Genomic DNA, 23,143 nt, shown 5'->3' with positions numbered 1-23,143 from the left:
CCCCGCCGCGCTCCGGGTCCTAAAGAAGCCGGGACTCAGCCCGAGACTCCCCTGCACCCGCTCTGCTCTGCACCGCTGCTTTCCCGCTACTGTGCAGGGTGAGGCCCGGTCCGACCGGCTTGGGCGTCGCGCCTCTACCCCGCCGCGCGTCCGGACCTCCTCGTACCAGCTGTGCTGCCCTCCCGCTTCTCGTCCGCCACCCGGCCCTGCGGCGATCGGGCGGGCCAGTTCTTCCGACTGCCGGCCAGGCAGCGCCGGCCTCAGCCCACGCCCCGTACCGGACCCCTGCGAAACGCGGGCAGCAGGAGCGTACACGGCCTTTTATTAGGAGCGAGGTGGGAGAGCGGGCAGAGCGGGCAGAGCGCCCCTTCACTCCGCGTAGGCAGCGTCATCGTTGCTGTCGCTGTAGGCAGAGGAGGAGAGCTCCTCGCGGGGTGTGCAGGCCGGACATCGCTGCCGCATGTCGTCCCAGCACGACCGGCAGTACACGGCCTTGCAGTCCGGAGTCAGGCACACGTAGGACTCGGGCGTCTCGGGTGCCTGGCACACCACGCAGCGCCGGCGCAGCCAGGGGCGCAAGAGGGGGCAGCAGCGGTGCAAGATGTCCACTAGGCGGTGACGCTGTTGGGAGGCGTGGAGGGTTTAGAGCTAGTTGGGGAGCGAGGGGGTGAAAGGGACCCGAGGGGAACGGGACAGCGCTTCTTGTCTGAAGTCTCAAGGCGTGCGTGACAATGCCTACATGTTGGACGAAACCGGATTGGGCAGACCCCCGTAGGGCAAGGGTGCTATGAAAGGGGGTCCAAGAGAGCCTCTCTCCCCCACTCCGTGATGGAGACTGGGAGGATGGAGCCTGCACTCTCCCAGCCAGTAACACCAGCAACCATCACTGGCCCTTTCCCGTCAATCATCTTATTTGGTTCTCATGGTGGGGCTGATAAGAGTGTCACCACTGTGTTCCCCACTTTACAGATGAGAAAGACGAATCTCACAAAGGGTAAGTGACTTTCTCAAAGGTACACAGATAGCAAGCAATCAAACCTGGCAGGACCCAGGTACCCTAATTCCAAACCACAGGCCTGGTGCGTTATGTGCCCCCTCTCTCTCACCCGTTCTCCACACAATTGCCAGGAATTCGCCACAGGTCACCTCATTAGGTCACTCTTTGCTCAAGAAACTCCAGGAGCCCCCCCTGCCTGGCCAAGGCGGTACTCCTTCCTGGGTTTGGCCTTCAGAGCCCTCCACAATCTGGTTCCTTTCTAGCCTCTGCTCCATCTTACCCCTCCCTGAACGCTGCATTTTCTGTGCCAGTTTCTCCTTCAACTAGCCCTGGCACTTGGCATTCCCTTTGGACTCTGAGTCTTTGCACATTCTGTTCCCGCAGCTTGGAATGGCTGCCCTTCACATTTCCATCTGCCCATCAAAATCCAGTTTACTTCAGGATGGGGCCATGGAATCACTATGTTCATTTTTTCATCAGCTATTTATTCAGCATCTATTGTCCGTCAGGTGGCGGGGCGGGTGGGGGGAGGTCTGGGCACTGGAAGAAAACGTTAAGCAAACACTCACTTTTATGAGTTTTGTTAGGGCTGATTAAATAAGAATGGCTGCCACTTATTTATATATATATATATATATATATATATATATATATATATATATATATATATATATATATATATATATAATGTTGGGCCCCGTGCTAAGAAACTAAGTAAATTTAACTCAATTCAAACCATAACCACATAAGGCCGAGACTGTCATCATCATCATCATCATTTCTTTTGCAGGTGAGAAAACTGATGCTTGGAGAAGTGGTCACTTGCCTAGGGTCACACAGTGACGACTAACACGTGTATAAAACTGGCTACGTGGCGGCACCGCCCATGACAGTAGAACTCATTTCATTCTTACAAAAACCAGGTAGGATAGTTAACTCCATTTTACAGACGGAAGGGAAACCAAGGCATAGCATCTAAGTAAGTGCTCAAGTCCACACAGTTGTCATAGTAATAAGAGGATGAGTCAGGGTTCACACCCAGGCGCCTGGTACCAGAGCCCCGTGCCTGACAACCACTCTGTTACAAATCTCCAGTGAGCAGGCCTGCAGGTATATCCAACCTCCCCATTCTTCAGAGGGAGAAAGTGAGGTCCAGGGAAGACTATGGCCAAGGTCACACAGTTTAGTGAGGGGGGGGCGGAACCTGGTTCTTCCCACTCCATGCCCTTTCTATATGCCATGTGCCCCTTCAGGAGGCCTCCCTGACCCTCAGCCCTCTGCCCCTCCCCTGCTCCTCTGAACTGCGCTGAGCTTCTGATCTGCAGCCCTCTCAGTAGAACCTCTGGCTTTGCCTCCGGTCTCTTGCTTCTGATGGCTTTCCTTTGACCAGATTGTGTCAGGTCTGATTCCCCCTTTCTGCCTGCTTCCTGGTCGTCCACCCAGTCTCTCAGGCTGGACAGACTTGTAGGGCACAGAGATGGACAGCCCATGGCCCATGGCATGAGCCATGGCAGAGCTCACTGAGCTTCAGGAGGGCTGGGACCTTGGGGTGGGGTGGCTGGGTGGACAGAAGGGAGCTGCCCTTCCCCCACAGTTCTCAGACCTAGCCTGGAGCCCAGGAGCACAGGTCTGGACTTACCGGGGCCCTCTGCTGTCGTGCCTGCCTCACAATGGCTGCCCTCCTCAGCTGGGTGAAGGCTGCCCTTTTCCTCAGGAGCTCATTGTAGAAGAACAAGATCCGCTTCTTCTCTCGCTGGGGCCAAGGACAGGGGGTCAATGATAATGACAGTGCTGAGGGGATGGCCTCCTCCAAAGACGGCATCAGTGGCGGGGCTGGGTGCGTGTAGGGGTGGAGAGGGGAGGGCAGGGCGCACCTTGGGGAAGTAAAAGGTTGCGATGACCCTCCGGAGCCGGTAGCCGAAAGCCTGGAGCAGGCAGAGACCCACGAGCAGGGCGCTGGGCAGCGCAGCCCTCAGATAGGCCATGGCATCCAGACACACGGGCTGGGGCAGACAGGCTGGGGCGGGGCAGTCCTGTCAGGGGTCTGGCCAGGACCGGCCATCTGGCCGGCTGGCCAAGGGACAGGGCAGCCCTGGGTGAATTCCCCCAGCCAGGCAAGGATCCAGGTCAGGTGACTGATGCCTTGCTGTCCCCCTACCTGCCCCTCACCCTGCAGAGCTGCTCTGCCTCTGGGCCCACATGGCTGTTTGCTCAACGTGGCACAGATGTAGGACATTCCCATCCTAGCAGGCAATTCTGTTGGGCAGCACAGCTCGAGGGCTGGGACCCTCTGGCCCGAAGGCCGCAGCCCCCGACTCCTCTGACCCGTCTGTCATCCTCCAGCCTCCAGCTCTTTAAGTTGGACCTGATATTTCCTGCTCTGATTCCCCAACCCAAGCATGCTGACCCCCACCTTGCCACACCCAAGGTCCCGTCCCCCAACTCATTGCCTTGGAAAGACCCTTGCCCCCGGCTCTCAATTCCTGTGATCTAAAGTCTCGGCATTACTCACGCATGTTGTTTGATTCTACCACTGTCTCCGAGGAGGTGTTCAGGGCCCCAATGGTCTTCCGAAGAAGCCAGGCAAGCATGGAGTCTCCCCCGACTTTCACCTCCAATTTATGACTGCCTGAGGCCAGGACCAGGCCATGGGGTGGGGCGTGGTGGGGTAGGGACATGTCAGGAAAGAGTTGGCGTTAAGGGCACGGGGAGGGGTCAAGGCATAGAAATACTTCTCAAGGGCACTTTCCTCCCTTCCTGTTGCAGATAGTATGAAGGGGGTTGGAAACTGAGGTCCCCCCTCCCAGTGACAGCTGTCAGGTTGCAGGGCTGAGATTTGACCCTGAGGAGGCCAGGGAGAGGCTGAGACCCAGGAGGAGGTGACCGAATTGGAAGAATTGGGATGGGGTGGGTGCACAGGGGGTGGGAGTTCTCCGGGGGTGTCCTGGGAGGCGGGGCTCACTGCGGAAGGAGTACTCCAGGAAGGAGTGGTGGCGGATGGTGTCGAAGATGGAGTAGAGTGCCCAGTCCAGTCCGCACAGCACCAGGAACAGCAGCAGGATGGGCAGTGTCTCCATGAGCTCCCTTACCTGCCCAAGAGCCGGAGGGCTGGAGCAGGACAGCGCCCGCCTGCCGGGCGTGGAGCCCTCTCTGCCGCCTCCCCCACCCCCATCTGCACTGGTAGTTGCCTCCCCTGCCATCCTCACCACGTTGCTCATTTCTGTGGCCTGGATAGTGGGTTCGTAGGGGAAGATGACGGTTTTCTTCTCGGCTTTGCGCAGAGGGAGCAGAGTCCGCCTACCCTGGAAAAATTGTCCACACGATGAGGCACACCGATGAGGCTCTCCCCTTCCTCCTCTGCCCTCCCCGAGTGTGAAGCCACACAGGGCACACAGCAGCACACCCATGGGCAGGGCTGGGCCCACTTACCAGCTTCTTCCTGCGTTCATCGATCTGACAGAAGTAGGTGCTGATGTAGATATTGTCAAAGCGAATGTCCCCATTGTAGCTGTCCACGTAGGAGAAAGACCTGTGGACGAGCGTGTCCCCATTCTTTCCGGTTCTCTACACCCACCCCCAACCCTGGGCCCCTTTGAGACAGTCACTCAACCATCCAGCCAGCATGCACAGGGCACCATCTGCATCTCCACATCCTAGGAGAAGACTGCCCTGCCCCCGCGCAGCCTATGGTCTAGTGAAAGACAGACACTTACACAGCTGATGAGACATAACAGTGGTGAGGACGGGATGTGGTGGGGGCCCAGCCTGTCTGAGAGGGAGGGCCTGGGAGGTGGCTGTGTGCGCATGGGAGGCAGGGGGGTTTCCCAGGCATGGATCTTGCAGGGTGAGTATCAAGCAGAGGAAACAGCAGGAGCCAAGGCACAGAGGTGGTAACCCATCGAGGTTGCAAGAGTCACCTGACCCATGTGACTCTTACATTCACTTCTTTAAGACCCTGCCTCCCAGCTGAGACTGCAAAACATCTCCTAGAGTTGCCTTTCAGCAAAACTCATCCTGACCATATCCCTTCTCCTCTGACACCCTGAGTACAGCAGTGTTTTCTCTGTGTGTGTGTGCACACATGCGTGCATGTGTATGTAACTGTCCTCTGTGTTGTCTCCCAAGATCCCATATAATGTTTCAGTTTCCTAAGGAAAAAAGTTAATTGCAGAAAGTGTGTTTGAAACTGTAAAATTACATTAAATAAAACAAGTTCCGATGTTATTCCAAATCCATACATCTTTGCCTTTAAGGTAGAAATAACTATAAATGCAAAGAAAGACTGTGAGCGCCCCCTTGTGGAGAGACCTACCAAAGCTGAGCAAGGTTCCCCGGAGCCTGGGCCCCGCCCTCTAGCCTACGCTGTCCCTTCAGTGAGTGACCTCACACAGGTTTAAAGCCTGGCAGTGCCAAAAGACTCTGTGTCTCCTTCCTTCCCTCTTCAAGCTAGCTCTGTGACCTCCTACATCTTCCCCTTGCTCCATCCTTCTCAGGCCAACTTCCTGCCACGCCTCCCTCCAGCCAGGCTCCCTGACCGCTGACCCACCTTGGACTCCTGCCTCCAGCTTGCCCCAGTCCATCCTGCAACTGTCCCCAGTTCAGGGCCCTTCTGCAGGGCTTTCCAGATTGTTCTGGCCATGCCCACTTCAGCCTAGTCTTCTGCCCTCTGCATCCCACAGATGCCAGGACGTTTGCCCGAAAGAACACCCTTTCTCTCCTAGACCATGGCGCCCATCGGCAGCCTTTTGAAGCCCAGTTATGGCCCTTACAGGGGCGTCCCCTCAACTCCCACACCAGTCCCCAGCGCTTGAGTCATCTCTGTTCTGTGGATGCCTCTCTTGCCTGCCCTTGACCAGGAGCTTCTTGAGGGCGGGACTATGGCTCATCCATCTTTGTCCTCCCACAGGCATGCACACAGTCACTCACTGGCAGTTACTCTAGGCCCTCGAAACGGGCAGACAGAGCAGGAGCCGCTGCGGCTATCCCTGCCCAGCCCCTGCCCGTCCTCTGCCCATCTCAGGCACGTGGGGGTGGAGGCAGGAAACAGAGGTTCCAGAGGTCAGCAGGGGACAGAGAGCAGGACCCAGGGCAGCCCAGCTGGACGCCAGGCTGGGTGGGGTTGAGGACTTTGGTCCAAATGGAGGGAGAGTAGCTGCCAACGCAGCAGGCGGGAGAAAATGAAAGCAGAATTGGACGATAAAAATGGCACAAAGTCAGAGCCAAGGGGGACATGAAGGGCAAGAAAAAAATCAAAAGTCAAAGCGAACAGTGGAAAAGAGCTTTGGCATAAAGGCTGGAAGGAGGTAGATAAATGGAGACAGTCGCCCTTTTAAGGTGGCAGGACTGTAGGTAACGTTTCTTCTGACAAAATGCCCACATGTCTTTTCATTTTGTGTAAACAATGAAAGGAAAGTTAAAGGCACACACATATTCCCGTTCAGAGTGGGAGGTGGGCCCTGGGGGCTCCTGGGGCAGGGTTCAGGGCTCACGCTCGGAGGACCAGCAGGAAGGTGCAGGACAGCAAGACGTGCAGCAGCCCCAGGCCCCACTCCAGCTGGGCCTCCTGGCTTCTCACGTAATTCCGCAGCTCGCTGCTCACATGTCCCCAGCTCGTGTTGACGCCCACCAGCGTGGCCTGCTTCTCCTCCTGTTGGATGGCACGGGTGCAGACCCAATCTGCTGCGGCCACGCAGGCCCAGACCCTGCCTCTCCCAGGCCTCTCTCCCCTGTGCCCCACTCATGTCATGTCCCCTGGCTTGTCCCAGGACCTGCGGGAGCTGCCGCTTCCTTCTCTCGCCACCCTGCTGGACATGGTCTTGCCCCTGCACCGGGATGAGCCGACACCCTCTCACACCAGGTTGACCTTTCTGCCCCAAAGTCGGGTCCATGCCCTCCACAGGCTCAGCACTGGCCACCTCGCTGTCAGCTAACGCCAACACCATTCCCCTCCCTGTCTCTTTCCCTCACACCGTCACCTTTTTCCTGTGTCTGTTACTTGCCCGTCACCTTTTTCCTGTGTCTGTTACTTGTCCGTCCGCAGGCCCCATTCCCTGTGCCCTCCTCCCACCCTCCACCCCCAGTATTTCCCTGCCTCCTACCTTGAGGTCAATAGTGGCTGAAAATTCCCCTCCCAGGTCACGAATAGACTGGTTGAGGGAGTCGTAGGTCTGCCCGAAGTTGCCTTCCACGGGGATGCGGCTGCGGCACCAAACGCCCATGGCTGAGGGGCCGTGGGCCCGGTCAGGGCCGCCTTCCGAGCCGGGCCTCCGGGCCTCCCTCCCCATCCTCTCCCTTGGGCTTTTTGCCTCCCTGCTGTCTTTCTACCACTCTAACGGTCCACTCCCTGCTCTCTCTGAATTCTTTTTCCCAGGGACAAGGCCCGATTTCCCCCGTTTCACCACACATGAATAACGATGGCCCACATTCATAGAACAGCTCCTCTGTGTGTCTGCTCTGTTACCCCCTTCACAAGTGTTAGCCCCTTCGATCCTCAGAAACCCTGAGTGGGATAAGCACCATTCTATGTCCATCTTTCAGAGGAGGCGACGAGGCTCAGACTTAGCTGTGACTTGCCCTGGGTCACAAAGCCAGTCCGTGGAGGGGCTGCTCTGAGGGTGCCGTGTCCTCAGAGCCCAAAGCCTCCCCCCCCTCACTGCTTTGGTGCCGCACACCTACTCAGTGCTCCCCAAAGACTCAGCTCCTAGCCCCGCAGCTCCCCCCGCTCCTACCACTGTGCTGACCCTTGGCAATGCCACAGAAGAACTTGAACTTCATGGGCACGCAGAGCAGGTGCTTGAGCAGTGGGACCGAAATGCGTTGCATGCACTGTTCGTGCTTTTTGTCAAACCAGCGGCGGCAGCTGAGTATGGCCTGGTTCACCACATCTGTGGGGAGGGACAAGGGCTGTCGGAGGTCCCCACAGCCTGGCCCTGTGGCTGGCCCCGCCCTGCCCCATCCGGGATGCCCCTCACTGGAGCAACGCAGCTTGGTCTTCATCTCGTACATCTTTTGTGTGGAGAGGTGGTGTCTGGAGGCCACGGTGCGGTGGGTCCGCAAGCCATGAGCTGTTTCCTCCGCGCCTGTGGCCTCCTCAGGTGTGTAGCCGGTCTCACTGCTCACCTGGGCGTCCAGGTCCTTGAAGGAGCTAGAGATGTTTTGAGCCTCTGCCCTCAGTGACTCTTTGCTGCCCTGGGGTGGAGGGGGAGGGCGGAAAGGGGTCAGGGGTGAGAGCTTAGGGCTTCTGCTACCCAACGGCCTGGCTTCCCCCCATTAGCCAAGATGTGGGCCCTTACCTCAGGCCTGCGGGAGCTTAGGCCCTGAGACAGCCTCTCACCTCAAACTCTCCTCTGTTCAGTCCCTGGGAGCCCCCTCCGCTCCCCAGCTTCCTCTGCTCTGCTCACCTGCCAGGCTCCCAGCTCCTCCTCAGACTTCCAATCCCAGACCCTTGCTAAGTCAGGGAAGGGCTCCCCTGGCCCTTGGCCTTCACCCCACAGCACCGATCTCTCAGACCACTATGCCATCTCATGGTCCCCAACTCCCAAGCCCCTCAACTCTCCAATGCTCCGAAACCCCCAGGCTCCAACATCCAATTCCCAAGACCCTGGTCCTCAATGCTTCCGAATCCTCAAGGCCAAGGTCCCCAGTTTCCTGACATTCAAGTTCATCTGCCCAGAGGGCCACCCACTCAGGTGTTTGGAAATGTGTGTGGGGGGCAGCGTGTCCCAATGCCTGGGAGCGGGGGCTCTCCTGGCATTTAGTGCCAAGGAACCAGGGCATATCCTGCAATGTTTGGGGAGCGTCCTGTAAAAAACACCAGGAGTATCCCCATTGGGAAGGTGTAAGTCCAGGGTCATGACTCCCAGCTGATGTCATCCAGGCCCCCCGGGAAGAGGGACGCCCCTAGGCCCTGCCCGCGTGTGGTGCTGACCAGCAGGCCCTTGAACACGGCGCGCAGGGGGGCTGTGGAGACGCGCCAGGCTGCACGTGTGTTGTTGATTTGCAGCTCTACCGTGCAGCCCAGGGACGCCACCACTTCGTTGAGATTGTGCCGAAGGTTGGCCGCCGGTCCTGGGGAGAGCAGTGGGGGGGGGGGGGGGGGGGCGTCATCTCCCTGTCGAGCTAATGACTTCCTGAAGGCCACCCCTAGCTCCCCCTCTGCATGCAGTGACCACCTGAGCACTGCATGGATGGGGCCCAGGAACCTGGGGTAGGCCATCGCATTCAACCCCTGATTTTTTCACCTGTGTAAACCAAGGAGGCCCAGAGCTGGGGAGGAACTCTCTCAGGGGCACACAGCAGGGTGGAGCAGCTGGGATTCAGGTCCCACCTTTCCTTGTGCACCAGGCCTGGCTCCCACTGGGTGTCCCCCCGAGGGTCACGACTTCAGTGTCACTAATTCGTATCCAGGGGGCACACTCACCCTCATAGATGGCAGCCAAGGCATATCCCAGCACAAACAGCCTGCCCTCTTTGCCCAGAATCTTGGGGACCAGCAAGAGGCTGGCACAGCGGATGTGAGGGGAGGTCCCCAAGCCCACGGCCCCGAAGCCTGCGAGGAGAGCCCAGGCGGTGCTGAGGCAGCAAGGATGCTGGCCTGTTACCAGGTTACGAGCAGCCCCCCCACTCGAACTCCCCTCTAGAACCAGCGCCATACTGATCTTGTCCCCATTTCTGCTGACTCTGATAGGCCTTCCGGCCACTCATTGATTCATTCATTCATCAGCCATGTGCAGAGTTCAACAGTGCGCAGTCTATAGAACAGCTTGGAGAGATGGCTAGAGACTGAAAACCTGTGGTCGGTGGTTGACTTTGTGTGTGTACGTGAGTGTGTGTGTTTGTGGCAGGGAAGGGGGCTCGACTGCCCATCTCTAGGCTGGATTCCTACCTACCCAAGGTACTGAGGGAGCGGCGAGAACAAGAGGAAAATTCTGGAAATGGGCACTGGTGCTCAGAGCGGTCGGAAAAGAGGTCAGAGCCACCTCAACATTCCCCTGACACCTACTGTCCCTTAAGCATGTACCTCCTGGTAGCTTCTAGCAGTTTCACATGTGTCTCCTTGTGGTCTCTGAAAGGAGACAGTGAGCTCCTGAAGCTCATAATCCAGGGAGAGAGACAGACGAGTAAACAAATGACTACAGCCCCGATGTGCTCAGTGCAGAGGGTGGAGCTTGCAAAGAGCTGTGGGAGCAGGGGCGGGAGGGAAGGGGCATTTCTGCAGGGACGGGTGGGGCTGCGACTGCTGGACAAAGGAGATGATATATCAGCTGGGCCTGGAAGATGAGTAAGTGTTGTCAGGACGGCATTCCAGGCCAAAGGCGCCGCGTAAGCTGGGCCGGGAACCCAGAAGGTTCCTGTGTGGATAGAGGGCAGGCCCCTGGCTCACCAGAGCAGATCCCAGGTCCTCACACTTCACGCCACCTCTGCTGCCCTCACCCAGTCCCGTCATCTCTCACCGGGAGGAACTGGTCTACTGCTTCCTCTACTGCTAGCCTACACTTGGACTTCACAAGGCAGCCAGGGTAATCTTGAGAAAAGGGAAGTCAGCACACGCCCCTTTTCTGCTGCAAACCATCCGGTGGCTTCCCACCACACATGGGATCAGATCCAAAGTCCCTCAGCCCGGTTCCAGGCCCCTGTGGCCTGGCCCCGCCCTCCTCAAGTCATCTCGTGCTAAGCAGCCCATCGCCCACCACGTCCTCCCACGCAGACCTTGTGCTGTTCCTGGCACATGCCCAGGTCATTCCTCCTCTCAGGTCTTTGCCCTGGCTCTTCCCCTGCCAGGAGCACCCTCCCCCATGCTTCACCTGGCTGGCTCCACCTAGTCATACAGGTTTGCTGCAAACCCCTTCGGGTGCCACCCAACAGTTTGTTCTGCCTACTTTCTTGCTCACACAACTTGGGTTTTGTTCCAGGGCAATCGCTGTCCCTCCTCCACCCCTGGGGGTACATCTGGACTTGTCTCACCCAATCATGGTAAAACAGGACAGGGACAGGGGCTTGTTCTGCGGCCATGGCCTTCTGGCCAAAGACTCTAGCTGAGGGCGGCAGGTGACAGAGTCGCCCTACCTTCTAGAGAGAGACCCATGGAGCTGTAGACACCCTCTCTGAGCGCCCAAAAGAGCGAAGCTCGTCTCTCACTTCTTACCCCGACCCGTCTAGATAAAGACAAGGCCAGAAATCTGAATTTTCCGGAAGTGGGGAGAAGTGGTCAGAGGCAGCAGACACACGGGGTGGCAAGTCTATGGAGAGGATGGGCACTCACTTCCCCACATCAAGCGAGAGGCTCCGAGAGGGGAGCTACAAGGGGAACCTGTCGCTCCGGGCTGGACTCCTACTGAGCTGCAGAATGTGGTGGGGTGGCCACCAAAGCACAGAGCCCGGGAGCACACGTGTGGGCACTCAGAAGGAAAGGACCTCTCCTGGGGTGGGGGGAACCTGAACTGGGGCTGTAGTACTTGCTCTCATCATGGCAGGAGAGAGGGCAGGCGCCAGGTGCCCTGCTTCTCCAGCTTGGCAGGGCTGGGAGTATGCATTTCCCTGGGGACAAGGGGCCATTTTGGAGGGCAGCAGGCCTCGTCACTTGTGTATGTCCCCATCTAAGAGGGCACCTGCCTGGGGGAGGGACCCAAAGTAGGAGGCCGAGGGCAGCCTGAAGAGCTACGGGGAGCTGCCTTCAAGGTCAGCCAAACATAACCGCCCTCGGCAGGGTCCTGGGTGTAGCAAGGTCTACACAGAGCTTCCAAAGACAGCCAGGGCGTGAGTGCCTGCCACACAGAGGTAGGGGAATTAAAAAAGTATCAGTGACTTCAGACTTTTGTCCCTTTTCCTCTAATTCTTCTAATCCCCTTTCTGACATCAAAAGCAGCAGAGGGGAAGGAAGTAGAGAAAAAAGGAGCAGCTGTGCCCCCTTCTTCACTGCAGAACCCCCACCAGGGGTCAGGCCTGAGGGGAGGGCAGGAAAGAGGAATGAGACTTGAGAAGGGACTGGAGATTGAAATTTTGATATAGACTGGATTGGATCTTTTAAACTTAAAAATAGCCATAACTACTGGAGCAGGACTCAGTCTTCTAAATAAAAATAAGCGGAAAACTAAGGGTCTGTGTGAAGGGTCATCGGGGGAGAACAGTTTTAATACAGCGGTCAGAGAAAAAGTAGTGTCCTGTTGGAATCCCATAGAGATTAGTCCATGTAGCCAGTTCCATGCCCCTTGCCTGGGTAGGAAAGGGCCTGGCTGCAGCTCTGCCCAAAGAGGCTGAGGGGAAGCTGCTGGGGGGATTACAGGAGTTTTCTTTGTTCTTAAAAGAGATAGCAGGAAGGGATGTCTGGTCTTTTGACATTGTTGTATGAAGATGTGATGCCTGGAGGTGCTGCAGCCGTTTCATGACCTGAAGAGGGGTCTCTACAGGTCAAAGACAGCAGAGATAAAAGATAAAAGCAGCCTGAGTCCTCGGGGGGCTTACTGAGATGCTGAATTATCCACACTCCAAATCCACTCTCTACCTTGAAACTTGTTCTATGAAATGATACACTTTCTATACAGCTAAACAGCTCTTGGGTGGCTTTTCTGTTCTTGCAGCCCAACACCTCCTGATACAAGGTCTCCATTGAAATGCCACCTTCTCTGAGAAGCCTTCCCTGACTACTCAAGCGAGGGTAGCACCCAGCCCCTTTCCATCACATCCTGGTTTACTTTTTTCATACCACTTGTCACGATCAGAAATGCTCTTGCTTACTTCTTGCTCATTTATTGTCCAACTCTCTCCACGAGGATGTAAACTCCAAGTGAGAGCTTGTGACCCTTGTTCCCTGCTGAATTCTCAGCGGACGCAATTAGTGCTGAATGAATGAATGAATGAATGAATGAATGAATGAATGAATGGCACTCACCAGGAGCAGGAAACAAGGCCATAGAGGTGAGATGGGCATTAGGAAGAGTTGTGGGGTTTGAGCTGCTTCATGTGGGTAACGGAGCCCCTCAGACTAGGGAGACCCCTAGAACATAAGGACTGGCGGCCTCTTCCCTCTGGCTCTCCCCTTAGAGCCTAAGACGAGGCTGAGACCACAAGGGACATTTGGGTACAGAAAAAGCAAGCTCAGACTCCTCCCTGGGCACAGGCCTCCTGGGTGTCCCTGTCCTCTGCCGAGCACTTACCCACCAAGCCGTACAGTGTCAGCATCTTCTGTTCTTCATAGATGTTCATAGGATTCACCAAGAGCTGAAAGAGACCTGAGGGTACAGGATCAAGCCAAAGGTCAAAAGATGGGTCCCACCCCTGATCTCTGCTCCACACTCACCGATGGCCAGGAGCCCCCCGGTGCCTGCCCCCAGAAGGAAAGCAGTGACCGGAAACTCCCCCGGTTGGCGCCACAGGAATCGGTGACAGGACGCAGGCAGCCCCCAGTGCAGCAGCTTCTGTACTGCTGAGGGGTCAAAGAGTTTAGCCCAGCAGGGCCAGCACCCAGGCCGGGACGTGGTGTATTAGGGTTAGGGGCTTGCAGGGAGGGAGAGGCTGGGGAAACCTGGATGCGGGTGGCAGGAACTTGGGGGATCCTGAAGGAAGTGGGGCAGACAGGAAGGAAAGAAGAAAGGGCCCGGCTGGAGGAGGGCACTGGATGAGAGGAGTGGGGACCCCAATGCATGGTTGAAGGGGGTCCTGGAGGGGAGACTGGATGAGGACTGGGGGTTGGAAGTGCTGAGAAGGGTGGTGCCCTGATGACGGACTCACTGGTGTGGGGTAGTCTCCTCCTTTGCCCTTTTGCTCCATTCTGGTGAAGCCTGGGGTCCATAGTCTGCTCTGAGGAACCCTGTCTCACCCCAGAAGTCTCCTCAAGGATGTCCTTGGGATGTGAGGCTGTGCTTCCGTCTCTTCACCCACAGCCTGTCTGAGGTCTGTGTCTTCTGATTCCTCTGCTCTGAGATGTGGGGACGGAGATTAGACGCTTACCTATCCCTTCCCCAGTCTTTGCAACTGGGGAAGGAATTCCAAGGTACACACAGTAAAAGCCCCTGGAACCTTGGAATATGAGAAATTCTGAGACCCTTTAAGAGCCACAGAACCTCGTGGCGTCTCCTGGAGACAGGCAAACATTTGGTGGCAGCAGCCATGCCCAGAGTCCTGAAGGATGTTGTACGCCCCTCGGGGGCAGAGGAGCTGAGCATGACACGGGCGGTGGTCCGCAGCCTGGGGGGCTTCAGCCTGGGCTTGTCCCTGGCCACGGCCTATGGGCTCCTGGAGCTGCTGGTGGAGGGGCACAGCCCCTGGGGATGCCTGGTGGGCACCCTGACGTTGGCTGCCTTCCTCAGCCTGGGCATGGGGTTCTCCCGCCAGGTCCGGGTCACCGTCCTCCTGCTGCTGCCCCAGGCCTTTTCCAGTGAGCTTGGTACCCGGTGGGAGGGGCAGGGGCTGGGGCAGGAGGGGTCCTGGGTGAAGGGAAATACTCTGAAGGCTCCTGTAGGGGATGTGCTGCCATGAGCAAGGCTGGGGTCCTGGTTCTGATCAGCTGCCCCCCCAGAGCAGAGTCGGACACTACTGTTGGTGGCTGCTTTTGGCCTGGTGCTGCAAGGGCCTTGTGCCAACACCCTGCGCAACTTCTCCCGGGCCAGCGAGGCCGTGGCCTGTGGGGCAGAGCTGGCCCTGAACCAAACTGCTGAAATGCTGGAGCGGGCTAAGCAGCCCCTTGTCAGTAAGGCCCCCGTCTCCCACTGGCCTCGTGTCCCCTTGTCCTGTGTGTTCGATGGTCCTCTGGCTATTTTCCTCTCTGCTGTTCCTGGGTCCCAATCTCAAAGCGCCCAGTTCAACCGCCTCATCGTGCTCTCTGGCTGACCCCACTGTCACACTAGCTGCGTCCCAGACGCAAGTGTCCAGGCTCCCTCCCTCCCGAGTGGCAGTCCCCTCTCCACTCCCTACCCCGGGGGCAATGGTGAGAAACAGCCCCAGGAGGAGACTCCACAGAGCCCCTGCCCCCTGCATCTCAGGTGCCCTGTACAAGATTAAAGCCATTGCCCAGAAGGCCAAAGAGGTGGCTGACCAGGTCCGCAAGTTCTTTCGGTCAATCATGGACGGCGTGAAGCATGTAGGTCAGTACATTAGCACATCTAGGGGGGTCAGGTCAAAGTTCACCCAGTCTCCTCACCGTTTCCCTTGTCCAGGACTTTCTGGGCCCCTCCTGGGTGCTGACTAGTCTCTGGTGATACAGCAGACAGGCACCTGGCCACAGGCCTCTCCAGCGCTGGGGGTATCCTGGTGTTCCTCAAGCCCCCGAGAAGATGCTGCAGGTCTGGCCCTGGGTGTGAGCCCCGATGCTGTCCCCAGCCAGGGCCCTGCGCAATGTGTGGTACTGGCTCCTGCACATCGGAGACGTTTGCAACTCAGAGCTGGGCAACCCTTATGTGAAGTGTGCACGGGTCTTCGATGATGCCAAGGACAGCTGCATGAAGGTCATACCGCAAGCCTACCATCTGTGTTATGTGCTGATGCCCTTCAAGCTGGTGCTCTGTGGACTTGCCAGCGGTGAGCGAGCCAGGGCGTCACCGGCAGGATTGGGGGCCTAGCAAATGAGGGGTCAGTTGGAGGGCGGGCCCAGGGGCACCAATAGGAGGTGATGAATATACAGCCAGTAAGGATGCTTGCCCAGTATGGGGTGGGGCTTGGGGTAATGGGGAGAAGCCAAAAGATTTGGAGCCAAATGGGGAGGCCAGTAGGAAAAGCAAAAGGTCGAGAATGCCCTGTGGGAACCAGGTCCCAGGAGGTAGGAGAGGCAGGCTGCATCTCTCTACCCATCCTGACACTCAGTCTCCGGCCCTCAGCTGTCCAGGTATTCTGCATTATCCCCAAGTACATCCAACCCTTCTTGCGTGAGACCATAGGCACCCGTGAGTGACCCCTCTGAGCCCTGCCGCATCTGCTGCTCCCGGGAGGTCTCCCGCCCTCATCCCCGCATGGCCATTGCCAGCCCTGTAGGCCCTCAGGAGGTTACCTGGGCAGATTAGGAAGTTGAGGCCCAGCAAAGGGGAGGAGCCTCACCCAAGCTTGACTGTGGAGCAGGAGCTGGGGGAGAGGCAGGGCCTCCTGCGCCTGCCCCTGGGCAGGTCATCGGGAAGGCAGAATGCTGCTGCCGAGTACACGCAGGGCAATGGCCCAGCTTGTAGAGGCTTCCTTCCTCCCCTCCTCAGTCCACCGTAGGTTCAAACACTGGGGGTTCCTGGCTGGTCTGTGAGCCGTGCAGCCCCTGGGCTGCGCTACGCCCCTCCCCCAGGGGCGGCTCTGTCCCCTCCTAATTGTCCTTGCTGGCCCCAGCTGTGAAGAAGTTGATTAACCGGGTGCGTCAAGAGTTTGAGTTCAACGTGACAGCCACCCACCACTTCTCTGTGGATCTCAATGCCTCTCGGAGCTTGTCCCAGGTCGCTCTGGACCTCCATGAGGCCGTCAGCATGAAGCTGTACCGCGTCCGAGAGGCCCTGGCGCTGATGGGTTACACCACGCCGGTGCTGCTCGTGCTTCTGTACCTCCAGTGAGGGGCGGGGCGGGGGCGGGGCCAGGGCACCCCCACACACACCCCAGCCTCATCCTGGGAGGCTGGAGTTTGGGGCAGGGTGGGGGGTGGGGAGGCTGGGGCCCTGTGGGGTCCTGAAGCGCCTCGCGTGTGCCCCACCAGAGCCCTGTTTTACCGGTACGGTTACCTGAACTGGGACAGTTACAACAACATCTACATTACCAGCCGATTCCTGCGCATGGACGCTGTCCGCTCCTCGGCGGGGCTGCCTACGGTGCTTCCGCTCAGTGCCCACGAGGCCAGACATTACATCCAGCCTGGTGAGGGCCCAGAGGGAGGCCAAACCCTACGGCCCTGACTAAACCCATGCAGGGGAGAGACAACCCAGAGCTTAAGGCAGTTTCCACCTGGGGGGGACACCACCCTTGAGAGTCCTCCGGGGAACTCTCAGTGTGAAAGCGGAAAGGAGGGCCCCTCCCAGCATGCAGACACACAGAAGGGGCAGAAGAGGCTTCTGGGAGCACCTGGATGTCAGGACAGCGGGAAGGAGAGGTGGGGTGTGGGTGTGGAGCAAGGCTGTGAACGAAGTTGGGAAGGCTTTGGGGGTGGGGGTGGGCAGGAAGTGTGGATGCGCTACTATGCAGGAGATGCAGCCGTGGGGTGGGGGCTGCCTGGGAGGCAGGAGTCAGGTAAGGGGATCAGGATGCCCCAGGAGGGGGCGTTCCTGGAGACTGGCAGACGCTAGGCCCCCACCTGTATCCCTGAAGCCCCTGCCCTTGCAGAATGCTTCCCGCCTGCCTCCACACCTGCCAGATGGGCACCGGCTTGATCCAGGGCTGGAGGCCTCTCCAGGAGAGAGATCTCTGCAGGAGCTGGGGTCTGCGGGCTGAGAGAACTGGGGGGCATCCTCTTCAGCATCCCTCTCCCACCCAGGCTCCATCTTCCTGTCCCAGCGGGAGCAGATGTTTTACATCCTGGCCACCTTCAACCTTATCCGGCATCTCCTTCTTGTGCTGCTTCTGGTCTTCCTGGACTATGCCGTCTTCTGGGTGCTCGACCTGGCCCGATACCAGCTGCAGGGGGAGATGGTGGCCCGCAGTGAGCGTCTGAGCCTCCCTGCCCTGCCTCTGCCCCCTTGGCCTGCTCCCGCAAGCTCCCCACTTTCCTCAAAGTCCCCGTGTCACTGTTACTCACCAGCCTCTGACTGTGCCCCTCTTCCAACTCTGTCCCCTGCCTGGTAAGCCCTATGTCCAGGTAAGGTTATACCATGACAGACTAGTTAAAATCACAAGTTGTAGAATCAGACTGGCCTGGGTTCAAATCCCAGTTCTGCCGGTTACCAGCTGGTGACCTCCAGCAAGTTGCTTAACCTCCCTGAGCTTCAGCTGCCTTTTCTGAACAATGGGATAATAATGGCCGCACTCTGTCTGGGTCACTCTAAGGAGTGAATGAGACCACGCGTGTTGACCACCTGGCAGACCACTGACTGAGAGTATGCTGCAAACCAGGGAGTACGAGGAATCTCATCCTACGTACCAGAGGGCCAACAGAAAAAGCAAAAAATACCCCAAACATTAAAGCACCTGGTCTGTGCCTGTTATGTAGTCAGTGCTTCGTAAATGCTTAAAGCAAATGCTCTGGGAGGTTATGGAGGCAGGGAATGGATTCACTGACCATTAAACTCATCTCAGATCTGGTGGCCTAGGAAGGCAGACCAGACACCAGTGGCAGCCAGCTCTGCACCACAGAGCCAGTCCTAGGTGCCAGGTGCCTAGGCACCATGACGGTGCCTGGGGCCTCAAAGGCCCCTCGCTGAGGGCATGGGCCATCCCTAAGACCTGCACTGCTCCTCTCTCCGCCGTCCAGGAGGTGTGGCCTTTCCTGTACGGTGGAGCGGGCAGCTGCCATGAGCGTCCCTCACACCGTGTCTTTGTGCCAGGCCCTGTGGTAGTATCCATAACCGTGGAAGGCAATGGCTATTCTGGGAGGATTTTCCGGGACCTGGTGTCGGCATTTGATGTCCTGCAGCAAGGCAATGTCACCGTCTTGTCCCGGCGCTGTCTCCTGCGTCCTTCGGAGCCTGACACCACTGGTTATGTAGTCATTGGTAACAATCACTCAGGGCGGGAGGGGCGCAGACTGCTGGGCTGTGGCTGCCACCTGCGCCCACCGGCAGTGGCACTGTGCCTGCTGTGTCCCCAGGCGTCATGTATGGCCTATGCTTCTTCGTCACCCTGTTTGGCAGCTACATCAGTCGGCTACGGAGGGTCATCTGTGCCTCCTACTACCCATCCCGGGAACAGGTGAGGGGCCCACAGCCAGTCCCCGCCCCCTGCCCGGGGACTAACCTTGCGGCTGTTGGTCTTGGTTTTAGGGAGCCTTGAGTCCCTCAGCAGCCCCAACCCCCTCCCCTCTGGCTGAACCCCAAAGGTTGCCTGGACCATAGGTCTCTGGACCCCAGATGGGGCTGGGAGGAATGCAGCCTCTTGGCGCAGGGCTTCCTGGGACAGAGCTTGCCTCCTGAGTGCTGTTAAAACCATGGGGGTGGGGAAGGGCTGCGTTGGCATGTTGAGGTGTGAGTGGAAACTCCCCATCTGCTCATTCGTTTCCGAATGGTTTACTGAGCATCTATTGTAGACAAGTCAGTGTGCTGGCCTTGAGGGCGCCAAGGGGAAGGACAGTCTGAGCTCAGAGTCTCCACGCAGGCCAGACAGGCTGTGCCGCGAGCACTGAGTAGTGCTATGGAAACCCAGGGGAGTGGGGGTAACTGCCGGAGGGAGTCCAGAAGGCTTCCCAGAGGAAGGGGCATTTGAGCCCAGCCTAGATGGACTCAGAGGAGTTGCGCAGAGGCAAAGGTAGGAAGCGGAGATGGGTGCAGGGGGCATGCCAAGCGGATGACCCCGTCCCTGACCTGCCCTCCCCCAGGAGAGGATCTCCTACCTCTACAATGTTCTTCTGAGCCGCCGATCCAACCCGTTGGCTGCCCTGCGCCGAACAGTGAGGCGGCGGGCAGCTGACCAGGGCCACATGAGTGTCCTCCAGGTGCTGGCCAGGCGGTGAGCCCATTGTCCTTCCTTACAAGAGTGGGGCAAGAGGGGACAGAAAAAGAGCCAGGGGTCAGAATGGATCACTGTCCTTCCTAAGTGTCCAGAGGTTTGGTTGAAGAGGGTGCCCATTCCATGCCATTCTTGCACGGAGAGGGAGAATTAGGGATGAGCCTTCTTAGAGGTGGGGAGTGAAGAGAGGAGAGTAAGCACCAGGGAGGTTGCTGCTACAGTCAGAGGCATGGAGGTTACACTGCAGGAGGGACCAACCCTTGGTTTGGAGGGCGGTGCTGCAGAGGCGAGGGTTTGGCCCTCTCAGCAGCCTGCTTACTGTCCGGGCCCTTTCTCCTCAGGTGCGTCTATCTGGCTCCGTTTATCAGCCGTGTTTGGCAGCACCAGACCTACTGCCTGGGCTGTGGGCAGCCCCACGATGAGGGGCACACGGAGAGTTTTGTGTCCTGCAGTACCCCGGGCTGCCGAGGTGAGATGCCTGGGCACTCTGCCTCTCCCTGCCGGGACTCACTACATTTACGGTGACAATCAACGGTGGTCCTTCCTTTAGGGACAGCTTCTGGACCCACCTTTTACCACTCCCTTCGTTACTATAGTGTTCTCTTTCCATAGAACCCTCAGGGAGCTCCCTTTGTCCATGTCTGCCTTAATTCTCCCACGTGAGCAGAATTTATATTGCAGAAATTCCCTACTGTGTACCACTTAACAAGGACGCCCCCCCAGGGATGGGGTAGGATGGGAGCCAGGGAGCAGGGTGGGTCAGCTCAAGTGCACCTTCGCTCCTGGCCCCCTGCAGGTCTCTTCTGCCTCACCTGTTTCGGCCTCCTGGACAACACCTGCTCTGTGTGTGCGTCTCCCCTCTCCTATCAGGGAGAACTGGACCTGGAGCTGTAAGTCTCCATCGAGACGGGGTGGCTGTGGGAGCAGTGGGAGCAGACACGCCTCCCCCAGGACCTCTGTAGGCCACTGACACATGGGAGGCTTCTCCAGGGACTCCAGTGATGACGAGGGCCCCCGGCTATGGCTGGCGGCAGCTCGAAGAAACGACCCCATGCAGGAGGTGTTACTGCGGCAACGCCTCCAGGAAGCCATGGGCAGGACGCTCTCATCTGAGTCCAGCTCTGACTTCAGGTGAGCAGAAAGCAGGGGCTGGGGCCTGGGAGGCCCAAGTATGTTCTGTTCCATTCCCAAAGGGCTTCTGGGGGCCTAGGCCTCTGGGAGAGCTGGAGCCAGAGACGAAGGGATGCAGGCAGGTCTGCCGCGTGCCTGCGCTGTGTCAGCACCCCGGCCCTGGAGGAGCCTGCCGAAGGGGTGTGTCTGGGTGGAAACCTCAGAGAACACTGAAAGATGAGGGCGGAAGTCAAGGTGGGAGAGATGGGAGAAGGCCTGACTTGCCATCTGAGGAGCTTGGGCCAGAAAGGCACACGCTCGTATTTGTCTTTTAGAACGAGAAGCTGAGAAGGCAGACAGGAGGCTAATTTAGTGTAGAAGTCAGTGGTGGCCTCAGGACAGGTGCTGAGAGTGACCCGGAGTTTATGCGTGGGACTGGGCAGGTGTTAGGGCGAGAGGGACAGGTGTCCGGAAAGATGAATGGCCCAGTTGGAGGCCTTGAGGTACCTGTAGAGAATCCAGCTGGAGACGCCCAGGGAACAGCTGGAAAAGGGCGGGGCTCTGGGCTGGGGTGTGTTTGGGGGGTTGTGAATTTAGAGACCATAGGAGGGAGGAGAGCATAGTAGGCGAGAGGGGCTCAGTCACAAGCTGAGGAGGGAGAGCTCAAGAATCCAAGAGAGCCAAGCACCTCAAGCGCTGAGCTGACCGGGAGCATAAGGACTGGAGACCGCCATTATATTTGGCGGTTGAGAGGTCATTGCCATGGCTGGTGGGAACGTTTTCTGTGGCACCAGGAAAGCCCAAAGCATAATGGGCTGAGGGATGACTAATACAAAAGACGCAGAAACAGAAACGGTACAAGGTTCTGGATCCCTGGCGAGAAGTTCGAGAACTCTTTTTTAAAATATCACTGCTGTGGTTAAAAGAAGGAAGCTCGATGGTCAAGAGTTGGCTTCACACAGAGAGTAGCTTGGAGGGGACCCAGCACTAAAGGATGTTTTCTTATCCACGGATAGGGAGAGGTGAGCATTTAGGAGGTGAAAGAGAGCGTTGAAGACAGGTGAGACCTGGCCAGGTGGGCCAGGTGGCCTTGGAGAGGATGCTTGCCCTGCGTGGGAGGTGACAGACAAGCCAGTTCCTGAGCAGAGCTGAGCCCACTCCAGTCTGGTGGGCTCGCTTTTCTCTGGGGAGTAGGAGGCAAGGGCACCTGCTGAGAGCAAAGGAGGGGCTGGGAGTGGGATACAGGTTTCCAGGAGTGAGGGGTGGAGTGCAAAGAACCTGAGAGGGGAGGTGAAGGGGTTTCCAGGTAGCATGAAAGGTCTGGATGATGTTGGAAACCATTACTTGCTGACCGGCGTGCTTGCTTCCGGGGTTTTCTTGGGCTGATGTGGTAGCCATGAACAGGATTCGAGGGGTGAAGGCTTTTTTCGGGTGGGTCCAGGGAAGGACAAGATGCGGAGAGAACTGGGGTGTCTTCAGTAAGTGTCTGAGATGACTGGCCTTGGGGAAGAGAAGGGCTTGAGATCCCAGGGCGCACTCCAGGGTCTCTATCAGGAGGCGGTGTTAGAGCAGGGGCAGTGGCCAGGACAGACACACAGCTAGGGAAGAATTCTGGGACAAATCCAGGGAGTGGCCAAGTTGGAGCGGATGTCCGAGTGGGAGCAGAGGTGAAGGAAGACAAGACTTGAAAGCCGGAGTGAGCTGCGTCTTCCAGTGGGAAGCTTGCTGGGTCTCCCAAGCGGCCAGTCTGGGATGGCGCTCTGGGGGCCGTGGCAGGGCATCTGGAAGGCCTGGGGAGCCAGCCCCAGCCCGTGGTGTTGCTGCCATGGCTGCCAGGCGCTTTGCAAAACGCCATGGGCCAACAGGTTGACAAGCAGCCCCCCCGCCCCCGGGAGGAGTGTCCAGTGGGCACATTCCACTGAGGGGGCTGGGAGTAGTGATGAGAAGAGACGGGAAGAGTGGCTTCATTTCTAGAGCCTCCTGAGGGCTCCAGGAAATTCAAAGCTGGGTTGCCTGAGGGGGCAGCTTGAACCCTGACCAGGTATTATCACGAGGTCACAGTGGTTCTGCCCTCACTAGCCATGTGACCTTGGGCAAGTCATTGCCCGCTGGGCTCTCAGCATCGGCCAGAAATCAGATGTCCAGCCATGGGCTGCTGCGCCTGGGGGCCTGTGACAGCAGTCGGGGCTGGTGAAAAACAGGAGGCAAATCTGAACACACGGGACAGGGGGCAGGAATGCGCCCGTAAGAACAGAATGTGGATGACTAACCGGACGACCCTCTTCCTCACCTCCCTAGTGACCTGGATGAGGAGAAGGGGCCTAGGCAGAGGTGGCACAGGCCGTAAGGTGGAGCTGAGGCGCAGTTTGTCAGCATTCCCATGCCCTCCCAGATCCACTGACCACCTCGCAAGTCCTCCGTCCCCATCTCCCTCTCCTCGGGATCCCTCCCACCTACCCCAAAATAAAGGAACCAAAGGTAGACACA

General features: G+C 57.9%; 2 protein-coding genes across 3 annotated transcripts; one reads left to right on the top strand and one right to left on the bottom strand.

Moving 5' to 3' along the window:
- Positions 1 to 306: 306 nt before the first annotated feature.
- DCST1 (DC-STAMP domain containing 1) lies at positions 307 to 15,365 on the bottom strand. 2 transcript variants are annotated; one of them, XM_088799639.1, is made up of 16 exons: positions 15,132 to 15,365; positions 13,724 to 13,910; positions 13,293 to 13,418; positions 13,150 to 13,224; positions 9,417 to 9,545; positions 8,925 to 9,064; positions 7,738 to 8,185; positions 7,096 to 7,217; positions 6,487 to 6,644; positions 4,427 to 4,526; positions 4,204 to 4,299; positions 3,960 to 4,086; positions 3,510 to 3,626; positions 2,872 to 3,014; positions 2,637 to 2,750; positions 307 to 621 (listed from the first exon to the last, which is right to left on the bottom strand). In XM_088799639.1, the coding sequence occupies exons 2-16, from the start codon at positions 13,782 to 13,784 to the stop codon at positions 370 to 372; spliced, it is 2,208 nt and encodes a 735-aa protein (XP_088655765.1). In that variant the 5' UTR covers positions 13,785 to 13,910; positions 15,132 to 15,365; the 3' UTR covers positions 307 to 369. The 2 variants fall into 2 exon arrangements, with proteins under 2 accessions (XP_088655765.1, XP_019567374.3); XM_019711815.3 differs by lacking the exon at positions 15,132 to 15,365 and having other exon boundaries at positions 7,738 to 7,881; positions 7,969 to 8,185; positions 13,724 to 13,852.
- Positions 14,088 to 23,139, top strand: DCST2 (DC-STAMP domain containing 2). Its single transcript, XM_019711830.3, has 15 exons — positions 14,088 to 14,369; positions 14,511 to 14,681; positions 14,974 to 15,075; positions 15,311 to 15,508; positions 15,805 to 15,870; positions 16,295 to 16,508; positions 16,653 to 16,810; positions 17,424 to 17,588; positions 18,430 to 18,597; positions 18,693 to 18,793; positions 19,416 to 19,546; positions 19,888 to 20,015; positions 20,343 to 20,436; positions 20,537 to 20,677; positions 22,955 to 23,139. Exons 1-15 carry the CDS (start codon positions 14,102 to 14,104, stop codon positions 23,001 to 23,003), a joined length of 2,154 nt encoding a protein of 717 aa, XP_019567389.3. The 5' UTR covers positions 14,088 to 14,101; the 3' UTR covers positions 23,004 to 23,139.
- The last annotated feature ends 4 nt before the right edge of the window (positions 23,140 to 23,143 follow it).

This window comes from Rhinolophus sinicus, chromosome 7, assembly GCF_057876585.1.
Source record: "Rhinolophus sinicus isolate RSI-liver-muscle chromosome 7, RSI-T2T, whole genome shotgun sequence".
Classification (NCBI taxonomy): Eukaryota; Metazoa; Chordata; class Mammalia; order Chiroptera; family Rhinolophidae; genus Rhinolophus; species Rhinolophus sinicus.
Note: the sequence above shows the minus strand (reverse complement) of the source record. Positions and strands in the feature narration are given on the sequence as shown.